The sequence below is a fragment of the Somniosus microcephalus genome, chromosome 5 (genome assembly GCF_052327205.1).
Source record: "Somniosus microcephalus isolate GS21.2 chromosome 5, FLI_Smic_1.0, whole genome shotgun sequence".
NCBI classification, from domain to species: domain Eukaryota; kingdom Metazoa; phylum Chordata; class Chondrichthyes; order Squaliformes; family Somniosidae; genus Somniosus; species Somniosus microcephalus.
Genome location: NC_140991.1, coordinates 78697098 through 78715290, shown reverse-complemented (window position 1 = coordinate 78715290; position 18193 = coordinate 78697098). Strand labels below are relative to the sequence as shown.

At 45.9% G+C, this 18193-nt stretch overlaps 1 protein-coding gene across 1 annotated transcript; it reads right to left on the bottom strand.

Annotated features, from left to right (window-relative positions):
• Window positions 1-524: 524 nt before the first annotated feature.
• Window positions 525-13767, bottom strand: LOC147117134 (alpha-N-acetylneuraminide alpha-2,8-sialyltransferase-like). The gene is made up of 4 exons (XM_085987202.1): window positions 13729-13767; window positions 5038-5150; window positions 3088-3177; window positions 525-984 (listed from the first exon to the last, which is right to left on the bottom strand). Exons 1-4 carry the CDS (start codon window positions 13765-13767, stop codon window positions 525-527), a joined length of 702 nt encoding a protein of 233 aa, XP_085843328.1.
• Between the last annotated feature and the right edge of the window lie 4426 nt (window positions 13768-18193).

Below are 18193 nucleotides of genomic sequence, written 5' to 3'. Positions count from 1 at the left end.
AGAAACAGAAGGCTCTCAGTGGCCCCATTTATAAGGGGCTGCATTTCATTAATAAAATTGGGTTTCTCTTCAGGAACCCAGAACACAATCTCAGCCTTGAACCCCAGATGGGCCTCACATTCAAGTTGTTTCCAAGGTATGCCTCACTAGGTGTATCTCTGGTTACCCAATGCCAGGTCCCTCAACATTGGGAGTCCATGCTCCCAGCCCTGACCCTACTTAAACCTTGTTTAGGTCTCCAAAAGACCATTGTGGAATCCCAGATGTAAGGCTGAGACCCAGCATATCTGGGCCCTGGCCTCATTTGTGGCCTTTCTCACACCCTTCCCTACGTCAGTGAAAACAGTCTGAGCATCTCAAGCCTCTCCTCACCGGAATCATGCAAAAAGACGCTCTATGACTATCTCCACAATAAAAAAAAAAGTAAAACATGCTTCAATTGATAAAAAGAAATGTTGTACCATGGTTTAAAGCTGATTCACAAACTAGTAAAGTTTGTATCCTGCAGTTTATCAATCGCATATTTATTTACATTTATCGGCATGCAGTTTCACGATGCCTTTCGTGTGAAGCTGTAGAAGTTTGTAGAATTCATTAGGCATTGAGTGAACTTTATCTGGCATCACATTGTCATAGTAATGATGGAAGAACTGGTTTCCATGCACACCTTTCGAGAAGGGCCAGAATCCATACATCCACACTTCCTCACACATCTCCATTGCTGCACTTAATATTATGAGACCGCTAGAAAGACGAGACTCTTTAACGCCTTCACCTTTCCAGAACTTAGTGATAGTTTTCATGTATAATGGATTTAAAAATATTGCCTGCTGTTTGGTTCCAAAATCTTGCAGAGTGTAGGAAACTTTAAATGAAGGTGAAGTATTGGCTGAATAAGAAAATGCAGGCAGCAGAATAAATGCATCTTCATAGGCAGATATATAGTCCACAAAAGGTTTTCTCCTTAAATTCAGACTTTGGTACCTGTAAAATAAACAATATTCTTTACATTTAGGCCATGAAATTCAGGGATTCTATTGGTCTCCCGGTATAACTCTACCAGGAGGCCAATGGAACCCCCACAGAAATGGTGGAGACTGGTTATGTTGGGTCTCCGTTGTTTTAGGGAGTTTCCAAGTAGCCTTGTAAGGAATGGAACTTCCATCCGGCCATTACAAGGCAAATGACAAGCCGTGGCCATGGCCGGGGTCATGGGCCGGTTGGGCTCATGGTTGGGGCTGGGCAGGGCCGTGGGCAGCTGGGCCGGGGTCATGGCCTTGGACGGGTGGGGTGGGGTCATGCCGGGACTGGGGTTCTGGTCGGGGCCAGGCGGTGACATCCCCAACTTTATACTCCTCACGCGGAGAAGACCATGGAGCTTATTGAGAAACACTCTGCTCTTGTCGTAGGAGATGGCAAGGTTGGCGGCATGTTGCGAGTACCAGTTTAATTACCGAACACCTGCACTGTCGCTTTGGCATCCCTGTGAAGGACCACACAGACACAACATTCTACTTTGTTTTCCCTCTCCATAACCCGAACAGGTAATGCTCTTAATTTCTATTCTCCTTTCTTGCAGATCCACCACAACATCAGGGGCATAGAAGGAAGAAAGTTATGATGGTGAAGAGGAGCGGGAAGAACAGAGATGCAGCTACCTTCTTGTCAACTATGATGACAACAAGGAAGATGATGATGATGATGAAGATGGAGATAATGGCGGTTTACAGCCGACCCAGGAGTTCCTCCAGAATCATCCAGCCCCATGTTCCTCTGCCCAACCAATTTTGTGTGGTCCTCTTGTGCATCAGTTCCGGCAAGCGTGGCCACCTTTGGATCCATGCCCAAATTTGGGTACAAACCAATTTCTTGGCCCTTATGTATGGTCAGGATCAGGCCTGAAGGTGAAACAACCATGATGTAATAATTCACCTACCCTCACTGCCAAGGTTAAAAGTTGCTTGCAGCCAATCAACAGCTGGCCTTAAGAAGAATTCATTGACCCAGGCCCAGCCGTATGCAATCCCTGTGGACAGGGGCCAGCCTTTTCACACCGACTCCTGTTGCTTTTTAGCAGTGCTAGGTATTGATTTAGCAGCTGGGTAGGCTGGAGCCCACTTAAGGTGGATCCTTTGCTCAAGGGGATTAGTCATTCAGGTAACTTTTGGTGGAGAGAGGAGTAAAATCAGGTTGAAAACCAAAATCTGACTACTGGATCACATAAGTCTGCCAAGCATAACAGAGGAATAATGGCCGTATTGTCAATGTACTAGAGAGAAATTAGCACCTTTACAACTAGAACCCAGCAAGAAATTAATGGGCTGCATGGGGAAGATTGGGCGCTAAGGCCTTACGCCACCTCCCTACCCTGAACACCATTTCCCTTCCCCTGTACTCCCCAAGAGCGCTGCCAACCACCTCTTCCCCTCCCGTCACATGCAAGTGTCAGTGGGGAGGCAGGGTCCAGGTTCCTGGCCTATTTCCCCCCCATCCTCCCCTCTCACTGCCGTTTCCCGAGAGTACCTGCTGAAAGGTGATGGTAGGTCTGGGTAGCAGTGGTAAGGCTTTACATTTTGTAAAGGGAGAGAGAGGGCCAAGTAGAGACCTCCTCCCACTCCAGTGTGGTTCCATACACTAACCTTTCTAAGCCTCATTCCTCTGCCCCTTTAGTGTCCCTTTCCACCTCTTCAAATGCTGCAGAAGCAGTCCCCCAATAGCACTGCCTCATTCTCCTCTTTAGCACTGGCAGACTTCCTCTTAGAGGTAGGAATCCTGCCAGGAGCCCATCTTACATACCAAATGAACCACAAACCAAGTAAATAGATCAGGGTCACAGAGGGGTGGGTAGAAGACCTGCACCACCGTTACGACCCCAAGGAGGAAAATCCCACCCAATACCTTCAGGACGCAAAGGGTGGAGAAAAAATTGGAAAAGAAAAATAGCTGAAAATGAAGAGATATCTCAGCGGCAAAGCATACCTTATGCTCACTTCTCACACAGACCTCCTTTTCTATCGTCTTCCCATTTTTTCTCTCTCTCTCCTATTTTTAGTTGTTAATACAGGGTACATACAAATTGATAATCACCTCATTTTAATGATACTTGGATTGGATGTCACCATATCTGTTTTAGTTCCCACATCATCCTTATAATCCATGATAGGGGGAAGATTACACCTTCAAATAAATTAAAATAAATATGTAAACAATTATATTGCCTTTTTAAACTAATAATGCATAACATAAATGTATCATTGCTGTGACAGTGCACATCAGTGCAAGGTAGTAAATGAGCAGAACAAATTCAAAAATGCAATGTTCTGAGGCTGTTGGTGATCTGAAATTTATCCTACTTACATTGGTAATTACAGAGCATCAGCAAGAATCCTTAATTGACTGTGTGTGTTATTGGAGGGACTGGAGTGCATCATCACCCCAGGAAATAGAATTATAATTTAATTTAAGTTTCCTTTTAATTTTGGTTAAGTCTTTATTGGTTGTGCCCCTTTAAGAAGGGGGCACATGCTTACCTCTAAATTGGTGATGGCAATTTCCATCCACCAGGGCAGCAGGCGCATGGGAACACCACCACCTCCAAGTTCCCCTCCAAGTCACACACCATCCTGACTTGGAAGTATATCGCTGTTCCTTCATTGTCGCTGGGTCAAAATCCTGGAACTTCCTCCCTAACAGCACTGTGGGAGTACCTTCACCACACGGACTGCAGCAGTTCAAGGCGGCGGCTCACCACCACCATCTCAAGGGTAATTAGGGATGGGCAATAAATGCTGGCCTTGCCTGCGACGCCCACATCCCATAAACAATTTTTTTTTAAGTGCAGTAAGAGTGAGCATAGGATCACACCATGTGCCTTAATTTTATCAACAAGCCTCCTATGGAGCACCTGGCTATAGTTAACTGGTTTATTCATTTCTTCCTTGTAAACATTGGTGTTTCATTAGCAACCCTTCAGTCTTCTGAAATAACTTCCATATCTAAAGGATTTTTGGCAGAATATAGGCAGAACTTATTTCTTCTCTGACTTCCCTTAGTATTCTAGAATGCATGGCATTAGGGCCTGGTGCCTTTTCCACTTTAAATTCTAGCAATGTTTTCAGTAATACTTCCTTATCTATAGTTAGCCTACCTAATTGCTCCACCTCTTCCACCCTGTCATTACTATTACCACATTCTTCTGTGAAAACCAAGGCATAGTGCTTATTTGGTATCTCGGTCGTCCCTTCATTCTCCAAAAGAAGAGTTCCCTTTTCATTTCCAATTGGCCCTACCTTTTCTTTAACTATTCTTTTATTTATTTATTTATGTTCATAAAATGATTTACTATTTTCCCTTTGTATTACCTGTCAGTCTTTTTTCATAGCCTTCTCTTAGCCTTTCTAATCATTTTGTTTGCTTCCCCTCTATAGTTTCTATATTTCGATTGCTTTTATTTAGAATTATTGGCCCTAGATTTGTCTTATGCCTCTTTCTAAAGTCACATTTTAATTTCGGTACTCATTCAAGGAACTCCCACTTTAACCTCTTGTCTGAATATGTCTAGTCTGGCCCCTGGTTTTATTGGCAATTTTTAAAATCTCATTGCAATTGGCCTTTTTTCCAAGTACCTTTTATATTTCACTGTTACCTCACCTTTTCCATTTTTACATCAAACCTAATTATGCTACCATCATTGTTTCCTGGATGCTCCCCTACTCTTACATTACCTATTATCATAAGCATTGTGGCCAAAGTCAGGCTAGTGGTCAGTGTGAGAGCGGTAATATAAATGAGAATCACTGAAACATCTCCTTCAATTTTACTCCCTTTATATTTTAACTCTGACTAAACCAGCAGATCACTGAAGAAATAGTGGACTAGATACATATCTCTGGCCAGCAGCTAAAAGGATTGTTGCAATGATAGCAGCTTACAAAATTAAAATTAAAAAAAAGATTTTACCTGAGTTCTCGTATTAACCCTCACATTCATTAGCAGGAACAAAGACAGACATGCTCCTGCAACTGCTTTGGTTCTTACCTGGATACAAAGTCAGCCTGATTTATTTCCGCTCCACAGCTGCTGTTAGTTAGAACTCCTGCATTTCCAACAACAGAGCAGCGTTTAAATACACGGTCTTTGAAAGGTTCTGTCTAACAAAAGAATAAACAATATGCAATTAACATCACTATTACAATTCAGAAGTTCCTTTAATTATACAGAAAATGAAATAACCAGATTTTAATCTACACAATGAATGGAAAGACCCTAGGCAAGACGGAGGGTCAGAGGGATCTGGGTGTGCAAGTACACAGATCCCTGAAGGCGGCGGAACAGGTGGATAAGGTGGTAAAAAAGGCATATGGGATACTTGCCTTCATTAGCCGAGGCATTGAATATAAGAGCAAGGAGGTTATGATGGAGCTGTATAAAACACTGGTTAGGCCACAGCTGGAATATTGTGTGCAGTTCTGGTCGCCACACTACAGGAAGGATGTGATCGCGTTAGAGAGGGTGCAGAGGAGGTTCACCAGGATGTTACCAGGGCTGGAGTGCTTCAGCTATGAAGAGAGACTGGGCAGGTTGGGTTTGTTTTCCTTGGAGCTGAGGAGGCTGAGGGGGGACATGATTGAGGTGTACAAAATTATGAGGGGCATAGATAGGATGGATGCTGAGGAGCTTTTTCCCTTAGTAGAGGGGTCAATAACTAGGGGGCATAGATTCAAGGTAAAGGGCGGGAGGTTTAGAGGGGATTTGAGAAAGAACTTTTTCACCCAGAGGGTGGTTGGAGTCTGGAACTCACTGCCTGAAAGGGTTGTGGAGGCAGAAACCCTCACAACATTTAAGAAGCATTTGGATGTGCACTTGAAATGCCATAGCATACAAGGCTACGGGCCAAATGCTGGAATATGGGATTAGATTAGACAGGGCTTGATGGCCGGCGCGGACACGATGGGCCGAAGGGCCTCTATCCGTGCTGTATTACTCTATGACTCTATGACTCTATGACCTAATCAAATAAATAGAATTACTTTAAAGTATATTTAGATAAGGAGATACTCAATGTGGAAATAGTACCAAAATGACTGTTTCTGTGCTTGGTTCCAAAGCTCATTTCAGAGCCAAATAGAAAAGTTAACAGGACAAAGAATTCAATCTTACATCCACAGATTATATGAGCGCTGTCAGTTCAAAATAGTCATGTGTTTAACAAGCATTTTGGAAAATTAATGCTTCCCTTTCCTCAACTAAGGTAGTAAGATCAGCCAGTTGCTGCGTGAATCAGTGATAACTGAATAAAAATTCATAAATCCGGGGGGGGGGGGGTTAAATTGGACCAAAAAGTGTCTGTTTTTTAGATGCTACGTGGACACCTAAGCTTACAAAATGGGGTCCAAGACACGGGTACACAATTCTGACAGGAAGTGCGCCATCTTGGTAAAGGAGTTTGCGCGCGTGTGTGCACCTACCGACCAATGTAAGATAACCTATTTGTGTATACATATATGTGTAGGATTAGGATTTGGATTACTCTCATATGATTAAGGTTTTTGTTTTATGTTTACTTATACATAACTTGTGGATTGGTAATGCAGCTAGAAGTAATGAAATGGTAAAATTGTTCATTCTGAGGATAGAATCATAGGATCATAGAATGGTTACAGCACAGAAGGGGGTCATTTGGCCCATCGAGCCCGTGCCAGCTCTCTGCAAGAGCACTTCAGCTAGTCCCACACCCCCGCCCTATCCCCGTAGCCCTGCAAATCTTTTTCCTTCAGGTACTTATCCAATTCCCTTTTGAAAGCCACGATTGAATCTGCCTCCACCACCCTTTCAGGCAGTGCATTCCAGATCCTAACCACTCGCTATGTAAAAAAGTTTTTCCTCATGTCGCCTTTGGTTCTTTTGACAATCATCTTAAATCTGTGTCCTCTGGTTCTTGACCCATCCGCCAATGGGAACAGTTTCTCTCTATCTACTCTGTTTAGACCCTTCATGATTGTGAACAACTCTATCAAATCTCCTCTCAACCTTCTCTGCTCTAAGGAGAACAACCCCAGCTTCTCTAGTCTATCCACGTAACTGAATTTCCCCATCCCTGGAATCATTCTCGTAAATCTTTTCCACACCCTCTCTAAGGCCTTCACACCCTTCCTAAAGTGTGGTGTCCAGAATTGGACACAATACTCCAGTTGCAGCTGAACCAGTGTTTTATAAAGGTTCATCAAAACTTCCTTGCTTTTAAGAACATAAGAACATAAGAAATAGGAGCAGGAGTAGGCCATTCAGCCCTTCGAGCCTGCTCCGCCATTCAACGAGATCATGACTGATCTTCTGCCTCAACTCCATTCACCGGCCCTATCGCCATATGCCTTGATGGCTTTACTAGTCAGAAATCTACCGACTTCTGTTTTGCATACACCCAATGACTGAGCCTCCACAGCCCTCTGGGGTAGAGAATTCCAAAGATTCACCACCCTCTGTGTGAAGAAATTTCTTCTCATCTCAGTCCTGAATGGCCTACCCATTACCCTGAGGCTGTGGCCCCTGGTTCTAGACTCCCTAGCCAAGGGAAACATTCTCCCAGCATCCACCCTATCAAGCCCTGTAATAATTTTGTATGCTTCAATGAGATCCTTTCTTATTCTTCTGAATTCAAGAGAATACAAGCCTAGTTTACTCAATCTCTTCTCATAAGACAGTCCCGCCATCCCAGGAATCAATCTCGTGAACCTTCATTGCACTCCCTCTTTGGCAAGTATATCCTTCCTTAGGTAAGGAGACCAAAATTGTACACAGTACTCCAGATGTGGTCTCACCAAGGCCCTATATAATTGGAGTAAGACTTCTTTACTCCTGTACTCAAATCCTCTTGTAATGAAGGCCAGCATACCATTTGCCTTCCTAATGGCTTGCTGCACCTGCACATTCACTTTCAGTGACTCATGTACAAGGACACCCAGGTCCCTTTGAGCATCTGCATTCCCCAATCGTTCACCATTTAGGAAATACTCTGCCTTTCTGTTTTTTCTACCAAAGTGGATAGCTTCACATTTATCCACATTATATTCCATCTGCCATGTTCTCACCCACTCACTGAGCCTGTCGAGATCCCCTTGAAGCCTCTTCACATCCTCTTCACAACTGACACTGCCACCTAGCTTAGTATCATCAGCAAATTTGGAAATGTTACATTTAGTCCCCTCATCCAAATCATTGATATAGATTGTGAATAGCTGGGGCCCAAGCACCGATCCTTGCAGTACCCCACTAGTCACAGCCTGCCATCCTGAAAAAGACCCGTTTATCCCTACTCTTTGTTTTCTGTTTGTTAACCAATTCTCAATCCATGCTAGTATTTTACCTCCAATTCCATGTGCCCTAATTTTGTTCACCAACCTCTTGTGTGGGACTTTATTGAAGGCCTTCTGAAAATCCAAATACACCACATCTACCTGTTCCCCTTTGTCTACTCGACTAGTTACATCCTCAAAGAACTCCAATGGGTTTGTTAAACAGGATTTCCCTTTCATAAATCCATGTTGACTCTGCCCAATCTTACTCTTCGTTTCTAAGTGCCCAGTTATTGCATCCTTTATATCAGATTCCAGCATTTTCCAAACTACTGATGTGAGGCTAACAGGTCTGTAGTTCCCCGTTTTCTCTCTCCCACCTTTCTTAAATAGCGGGGTTACATTTGCTATCCTCCAATCTGCAGGAACCGTTCCAGAATCTGTGGAATTTTGGAAGATGACAACCAATGCGTCCACTATCCTAATGGCCACCTCTTTCAAAACCCTAGGATGTAGGTCATCTGGTCCTTGGGATTTATCAACTTTTAATCCCATTAATTTTGCTAGTACAGGTAGACTACCCTTTATCCGGACTTCCGAAAACCGAAACCCTCTAAAAACCGAAGGTTTTTTCGTTCAGCGTAAGTCGTGCGTACGAACGAAAAAACCTTCGGTTTTTAGAGGGTTCCGGTTTCGGAAGTTCGGATAAAGGGTAAGTCGTGCGCACGACCCCCCGCCGGCCCCGACAACCGCCGACCCCGCCAGCCCCGACAACCGCCGACCCCCCCACGGACCCCGCCGGCCCCGACAACCGCCGACCCCGCCAGCCCCGACAACCGCGGACCCCCCCGGCCCCGACAACTGCCGACCCCCCCGCGGACCCCGCCGGCCCCAACAACCGCCGACCCCGCCAGCCCCGACAACCGCCGACCCCCCCGCGGACCCCGCCGGCCCCGACAACCGCCGATCCCCCCCGCCGACCCCGACAACCGCCGACCCCCCCGCGGACCCGACAACCGCCGACCCCGCCAGCCCCGCCAACCGCCGACCCCCCCCCACGGACCCCGCCAGCCCCGACAACCGCCGACCCCCCCGCGGACCCCGCCGGCCCCGACCCCCGCCGACCCCGACTGACTTACGCTGAGCGTCAGCGTAAGTCGTGCGCACGACCCCCCGCCGACCCCCTCCCCGCCGACCCCCCCGCGGACCCCTGCCGACCCACCTTCCGAAATCCGAAATTCTCCTTTATCCGAAACTCGGCTGGTCCCGAGGTTTTCGGATAAAGGATAGTCTACCTGTACTGTTTTTTTTACTAATAGTAATTTCTTTAAGTACCTCATTCTTGCCACACCCTTGGTTTTCTCGTATTTCTGGGAGGTTTTTTGTGTCTTCCTCCGTGAAGACAGAAACAAAGTATTTATTTAATTTCTCTGCCATTTCCCCATTCCCCATTATAAATTCTCCCGTCTCTGACTGTAAAGGACCTACATTTACCTTCGCCAGTCTTTTCCTTTTCACATATCTATAGAAGATTTTACAGTCCGTTTTTATATTTTTCCCTAGTTTGTGCTCATATTCCATTTTCCCTTTCTTTATCAATTTCTTGGTCCCCCTTTGCTGATTTCTAAAAAGATCCCAATCCTCAGGCTGACCGCTTTTTCTGGCAACTTTATAAGCTTCCTCCTTTGACTTAATACTAGCTTTAATTTCTTTTGTTAGCCATGGTTGGATCACTTTTCCTTTTGGGTTTTTATGTCCTAGAGGAATATATGTTTGTTCCAAATTATGCATTATTTCCTTGAATGTTAGCCATTGTATGTCCACCTTCATGCCTTTTTAGTGTAGTCTCCCAATCTACCATAGCCAACTTGTCCCTCATACCCTTGTAGTTTCCTCTCTTTAGATTGAAGACCTTAGTTTCAGATTGGACTACATCACTCTCAAACTTAATGTAAAATTCAATCATATTATGGTCACTTGTCCCTAAAGACCCCTTTACCACAAGATTATTGATTAGCCCTTTCTCATTAATACCAGATCCAGAATAGCCTGTTCCCTGGTTGGTTCCTCCACATACTGATCCAGGAAACCATCTCACATGCATTCCAAGAATTCGTCCTCCACACCATTAGTGGTAATTTGCTTTGCCCAGTCAATATGTAGATGAAAGTCCCCCATGATTACCATATTGCCCTTGTTATATGCACTTCTAATTTCTTGGTTGATACTGTGCCCTACATTACCACTACTGTTTGGTGGCCTATACACAACTCCCACCAATGTTTTCCGCCCTTTGCTGTTTCTTAGCTCCACCCAAACTGATTCCAGTTCTACATCATGATCTGCCAAGCCAAGATCTTTTATTTCTACAATACCGATCTCATCCCTTATTAACAGCGCAACACCAACTCCTATTCCTCTTCGTCTGTCCTTCCTAAATGTTGAGTACCCTGGAACATTCAGTTCCCAGCTTTGGTTACCCTGCAACCATGTCTCGGTAATGGCAATTACATCATACCCATTTACTTCTATATATGCCATTAATTCATCCACCTTGTTGCGAATGCTACGTGCATTTAGATAAAGTGCCTTCAACTTTGCCTGTTGAATATTTTTCTGCACTTTGACCCTCTTTACTGTTGGCCTTTGTTTCTCCTCCCTACTAGTTTTGATGACTACTTTTCTAACTTGCACTTCCAGCTTTGTTTCTCTCCATTCTGGGCCGACACTTAGGTTCCCAGAAGCTAAGTTGTACTCTATGGGCTGGATTTTAATTCAGGGGCGGGCTAGGGTCGTGTAATCCGCATTTCGTGTTATCCACACTGTTATCTTCATTAATAACTAGTCGTTTTTATTAAGAACAGCTAGCTTTTGCTAGACACTTTATTGAGCACATGTGGACTAGGTACGGTATCTGTAGAGGCATCCATCTTGACTGCTGCCTTGTGGGTAGCCTGGTGCATCGTGGGTAGCCCACTCTTATATACATACAGCACCACCTAGTGTACCATTCCAGAATGACAGGTTACTGATCATTACACACACGAATCTAAAGCTTGAATAAAGGAGACTATGAAGGTATGAGAGCGGAATTGAGTAGAGTGGATTGGGAAAATAGATTAAAGGGTAAGACGATACATGATCAGTGGTGTACATTTAAGGAGTTATTTTACAACTTCCAAAAAAAATATATTCCACTGAGAAGAAAAGGGTGTAAAAGAAAAGACAGCCATCCGTGGCTAAGTAAAGAAATTAAGGATAGTATTCCACTAAAAACAAGGGCATATAAGGTAGCCAAATCTAGTGGGAGGATAGAGGATTGGGAAAACTTTAAAAGACAGCAAAAAATAACAAAAAGATTGATTAAGAAAGGGAAGATAGATTATGAAAGTAAATTAGCAAAAAATATAAAAACAGATAGTAAGAGTTTTTATAGTTATATAAAAAGAAAAAGGGTGGCTAAAGTAAATGTTGGTCCCTTAGAGGATGAGACCGGGAAATTAATGGTGGGAAATATGGAGATGGCAAAAACACTGAATGAATATTTTACATCAGTCTTTACAGTAGAAGACACTAAGAATATCCCAACACTGGACAAACAGGGGGCTAAAGGGGGGGGAGGAGCTAAACACGATCAAAATCACTAAGGAAGTGGTACTCGGTAAAATAATGGGACTCAAGGCGGATAAATCACCTGGACCTGATGGCTTACATCCTAGGGTCTTGAGGGAAGTGGCGGTAGGGATTGTGGATGCATTGGTAATAATTTTCTAAAACTCCCTGGACTCGGCAAAGGTCCCGGCAGACTGGAAAACTGCTAATGTAACACCCTTATTTAAAAAGGGCAGTAGACAGAAGGCTGGAAACTATAGACCGGTTAGCCTAACATCTGTGGTAGGTAAAATTTTGGAGTCCATTATTAAGGAGACAGTAACAGGACATTTGGATAATCATAATTTAATAGGACAAAGTCAGCATGGTTTTATGAAGGGGAAGTCATGTTTGACAAATTTGCTGGAGTTCTTTGAGGAAGTAACGTATAGGGTGGATAAAGGGGAACCAGTGGACGTAGTGTATTTAGACTTCCAAAAGGCATTTGACAAGGTGCCACACAAAAGATTATTGCTTAAGATAAAAAATCACAGGATTGGGGGTAATATTCTGGCATGGATAGAGGATTGGCTATCTAACAGAAGGCAGAGACTTGGGATAAATGGTTCATTCTCAGACTGGCAATCAGTAACTAGTGGTGTTCCACAGGGGTCAGTGCTGGGTCCCCAACTCTTTACAATCTATATTAACGATTTGGAGGAGGGGACCAAGTGTAACATATCAAAGTTTGCAGATGATACTAAGATGGGAGGGAAAGTAGTGAGTGAGGAGGACATAAAAAACCTGCAAGGGGACATAGACAGGCTAAGTAAGTGGGCAGAGATTTGGCAGATGGAATACAATACTGGAAAGTGTGAGGTTATGCACTTTGGCAGGAAAAATCGTAGAGCAAGTTATCTTAATGGCAAGAAACTGGAAAGTACTGAAGTACAAAGGGATCGGGGGTCCTGGTGCACGAAACTCAAAAGGTTAGTATGCAGGTGCAGCAAGTGATTAAGAAGGCCAATGGAATGTTGGCTTTCATTGCTAGGGGGATAGAATATAAAAATAGGGAGGTATTGCTTCAGTTGTACAAGGTATTGGTGAGACCGCACCTGGAATACTGCGTACAGTTTTGGTGTCCATACTTAAGAAAGGACATACTTGCTCTCGAGTCAGTACAAAGAAGGTTCACTCGGTTAATCCCGGGGATGAGGGGATGGACATATGAGGAGAGGTTGAGTAGATTGGGACTCTACTCATTGGAGTTCAGAAGAATGAGAGGCGATCTTATTGAAACATATAAGATTGTGAAGGGGTTGGATCGGGTGGATGCGGGGAAGATGTTCCCGATGATGGGTGAAACTAGAACTAGGGGGCATAATCTTAGAATAAGGGGCTGCTCTTTCAAAACTGAGATGAGGAGGAACTACTTCACTCAGAGGGTGGTAGGTCCATGGAATATGCTGCCCCAAAAAGCTGTAGAAGCTACATCATTACATAAATTTAAAACAGAAATAGACAGTTTCCTAGAAGTAAAAGGAATTAAAGGTTACGGGGAGCGGGCAGGAATTTGGACATGAGTCTAGGTTCGGATCGGTCATGGCCCTGTGGGTAGCGGAGCGGGCCCAGGGGCCGTGTAGCCTGATCCTGCTCCTATTTCGTGTGTCTAATTCTGTTAGATTCAGGAGATGGTTCTGTGATAGTGGATTGGCGGTTAGGATCAGATCAGCCATGATCTTATTGAATGGCGGAGCAGGCTCGAGGGGCCGATTGGCCTACTCCTGCTCCTATTTCTTATGTTCTTATGTTCTTAAATCAATGTGGGAGATTGATGCAAATTTACCTTAGTTGGCCAATTGTGTTCCAGCGTGTGGAAACCCATGGCAAATGAGTTTTCCCAGTCTGAAAGTCGCCTCCGATGACATCATCATTGCTGCTGCATTTAAGGTCTGCAACAAGCCTTGCTTCTTCTGCAGACTGCCAACCTTTTAGCCTTTCATGCTACAGGGACCTGGAGGCAGAATGGCCAGTGAAAGACCTAGGTCTGCTCCAAGGTTTGACGACGTTGCCCTGCAGGCTTTAGTTGAGGGAGCAAGAGCTCATAAAGAGTTGCTCTTCCCTTCTTCAGGGAGGAAGAAGCCTCCCCAGCAAACCAAGGTTGTGTGGATCCAGGTGGCAGAGGAGGTCAGCTCTTTGTCAGTAACCCGCAGAAACTGGATTCAGTGCAGGAAGAGATTTCATGACCTGCGCACTGGAAAAGTGAGTATGAATTTCCCATCACTCTCAATCTGATCCCCATTGCCTTTCCTCACCAGCACTCAGCTTTCGCAATCTCTTCCTCCACATCCCACTTGACACTGACATCCATGTACCCTTACCCATTCCCTCTCTCTCTATGGTCACATTCACCTAACTATTCGACTATGCAGCCCTCACACTCCCTATCACTGTGATGCTATGAAAACAACTGACAACACACAGGGAGGGCCCTTGGTCTTGCCACCTCACTCCATTTTGTCTCATTCTAAGTAACTATGCTATGGAATCTCTACACTCACTCATTCATTCTCACTCAACCTCCACTTGTCTCCCTCATTGCAGGAAAAGAGAGCTCACAATAAGCGAGAAAGAGCGAGGACAAGAGGAGGGCCACCCTCAGTAGCCCACCTCACACCCTGGGAGGAGGCGGTCCTGGAGATCGTAGGAGTGGAGGAAGATGTGCAAGTAGGGGGCGGACAGATGGGTGCATCACAGCAAGCTGGTGACAGAATAGTTTTCCATCTCTCTCATTGACATTGCATGAGTCGCTGATAATGATTCTGAAGCTCTAACAGATGGACTTATGATCATCTGCAAGATGCAATGTGCATGTAACCTTGGTATCACATCTCTGACTCTTTCCTTTACTCCCCACAGGACCATCGCAAGGACCCGTCCCCACTAGCCAGGAGGAACAGGCTGAGCCTCCAGACTCCTCAGAGGAAGCTGCAACCTCTGAGGGCGCAACATCAGCAGAATTCAGCGCAACCAGCACCAGCGCAGACACTCACCCCTCGGTGGGACCTTCGGGACATAGAGCAGTGTTGTCACCTGGTGTATCACAGCTCACAAGTGAGCATCAGCAGATTGTGGAGACAGGGACAGCAGTGGAGAGTCCTAGTCGGAGGGTGCAGGACTCTGCCAGCTCGGCTAAGCTGCACGTCGACCCTCTGCCTCTGGGTCCATCCATAAGGTCAGCGGTGCTGGAACTCCAGGAACAGATGCAGGAGTCTCTGGCAGGTTTTGTCTCCAGGGTCACTGCGCGTGTGGAGCGAATGGAGGAGTCCATTGCGAACATGAGAATGTGCCTTTGTGGAGTCATTGGCTCATGAACGCATCACCATGGAAAGGTTGGCAACCTCCATGGAGGTGATAAGTCACCAGAGTGCCGAAAACATGGTGGGTGTTCAGAATAGAATGACATGTCTGGAGGAGCGATGGTCATCTATTGAACAGAGAAATCAGACCTTCATGGAAGTCCTTCTGAGTAGGACTGCCAGTGCAGATACGGGTCCCCATGGCCCCCCTGATGTGCAGCAAAGTGCTCTCAAGCCAATTGCAAGCACTTAGGGGGACCTGACCCATGAGAGGGAAGTTGGTGGCAGACATCAAGGAAGTGGGGGCTCCTCTCCAAGCGCTCACTCTTCCATGCCACTGAAGAGTCCTCGGTCAGAGCCTGACCAGAGTCCACACCCAATTGAGATCGACGTCTCAACCCCTGCACAGCTGCAGGAGCAGCAGACTGTTGACGAGGTGTCGAGACAGGAGCAGCAAGAAACTGAGCAAGGGGCCTCCACATCTGCTGAAGCCACAGGGGAAGCACCACGTAGGAGCACGCGTAAGAGAAAGATACTGATGTGGCGGAACCACCAGAGGATTACGGACAATTGTATATAATTCCTTTTACAGCAATGTAGTACAGCTGGGGGCTGCAACTTTAATGTATCTGTTAACTGTACGAGGGCTTCTTTCCTGTACTCCACGTGATGACATCATGCCGTCCGTCACGTGATCTCTCAACGGCGGGAAGAACGTGATGACATCATGACGTCAGAGCTCGGAACCTTCTAGCAGTAGAGCACGGAACCTTCTAGCAGTTGAGCTCAGAACCTGCTAGCAGTTGAGCTCGGAACCTTCTAGCAGTTTCCAGAGAGGCTTTCAAGCAGACCAGACCTATTTGCATTGTATCCTACAGTTTCCTGTACAGCTTCGTTTGTTCATTAAATTTTATTGTTTTTGATTTTCTGAGTCGATCTCAATTCTTCGGCTAGGGACCCCAGTTCCTATATTGGTGACCCCGATTTCTTCAAACAATTTTCATTGAAGTTACATCATGGACACGAACGCCGTCACCCTCAAACTGCCGCAATTTTGGGACAGCCGGCCGCGTGGTTTTACCAGGAGGAAGCCCAATTTGCAATCCGGGGAAAAGCAGCAGATTCGACCCGTTATTATTATGTGGTCTCCGCCCTCGACAGCGCCTCGCGGGTTGTCAGCCTCCTCGAGAGTCCACCGAACGATGGCAAGTACGAAGCTTTAAAAGCACGTTTACTGCAGATTTTCAGTCTGTCCAAGTCGGAGCGCGCTCGCAGACTTATCTCCATGCCCGGCCTCAGGGACTCGAAACCCTCAGAGCTCATGAGCCAAATGCTCACGCTTTTGGGCTCAGAACCGCAATGTTTTCTGTTCCGTGAGCTGTTTCTCTGTCAACTACCAGAGCCAGTACAGACGGCCTTGGCCAATTCCGCGATCACGGATTGTGCTGAACTCGCCGTGGAAGTGGATAAAATATTCACCGTCTCACAACAATCTTGTGCAACCACGAGGTGCCTGTGGTGTATGTAACCGTTCCACCTTTAAGAGAACTATTTTAAGAGATGCACTACTTTATCTTGGCTGCTGTATACTGTAATACCGGTGGTGACCACACCGGTATATAAGTGCTGTGTAATGATTTATTGGGCAGTTCAGCCCTGACCTTCGACTAGTAAAGACCTGTTAAAGTTATTCTTGTGGTCTGTGTGCAGTGATTCATATTAACCATAACTGGAACACACAGACTTAACAGTGGCGACGAGTACGATCTTACCCTGCGGCAGAGATACATCCAAGGCAGTTTAACGGGCATCGAGAAGAGGCATCCGCCCTCATCATCCTGCTGAGAAAAGACTCGGGTCTGAAGAGCAAGGAAGAATCCTGCAACGAAGCCTTCCATCAGCAACAGGCAGTGATCATCCCTTCTATCACGGTGGTGGGTAAGCCGATCAGCGACGAGCAGCAAGTCGGCCACGTTGGCTGTGAAGTAGGGGAGGGAAAAACGGAGGATATAAGGGCGGAGAACTCGACCACGGCCGGGGAAAAGAGCCGGACAGAAGTCGGGGCCAGAGGCGCTGAGACTGGGGCAGTGTACGGCACGGGAGCCGCGGTGAATGCAAACGCAGCCGGTGTAAAAGACCGGGCTGCAAGCGGGCTGGGAGACGCAACAGCGTTGAGAGAGAGCTCGACCGCGACCGGGGGAAAAAGGCCGGGCAGCTACCGAGGCCGCGAGGCGCGGGATAAAAAAAAAAAAAGAGAAACCGCGGAGAACTCAGCCGCAGCCGGGGGAAAGGACCGAACTGCAAGAGGGGCTGGGAGGCACGATTTGAGAACCGCTGGGGAGGGCGAACGCAGCAATACGGCAATCACCATTACAGCCAGCGGGGGAGAAAGGCAAACGCGGGAAGCCGCCATTTTCATAGGCGGGGAAAGAAGACAAGCGCGGGAAACCGCCATTTTGAAAAAAAAAATAAAAGAAAAATTTCTTTTTGTTTCTCAAGAAGATTGCGAGGATGCCTAAGCATGGTAACATCAACGAATTCGATGCCGATGTTGAAGATTGGGCCACGTATGTAGAACGCATAGAGATTTATTGTAAGGCAAATAAAATATCAGATGAAGATAAAGCACTAACCTTACTAAACTCAATGGGTGCGAAGACATACGGGCTATTGAAGCATCTTCTATCACCAGCTAAACCGACGGATCAGGCTTTCGCTAATATTGTTGCTGTCCTGAGAAATCATTTGAACCCCACACCGCTGATGTTAGCGGAACGATTTAAATTTTATGCGAGAACGCAACTGAAAGAGGAAAGCAACGCGGAGTATTTAATTGAACTGCGTAAGCTAGCGAAATACTGTCAGTTTGGGGAAAGACTGACAGAGGCACTGAGAGACAAATTCGTGTGTGGATTGTCGAAAGAAGGAACACAAAAGCAGCTGCTTGAAGAG

Coding starts and splice junctions, on each gene's coding strand:
- LOC147117134 (XM_085987202.1), bottom strand. CDS start 13,767: ATGGGTTTCCACACGCTGGAACACAATTGGCCAACTAAG. Junction 5,151..13,728: donor AACACAATTGGCCAACTAAG/GTAAATTTGCAT, acceptor TTCTTTTGTTAG/ACAGAACCTTTCAAAGACCG. Junction 3,178..5,037: donor CAGGCTGACTTTGTATCCAG/GTAAGAACCAAA, acceptor ATTTATTTGAAG/GTGTAATCTTCCCCCTATCA.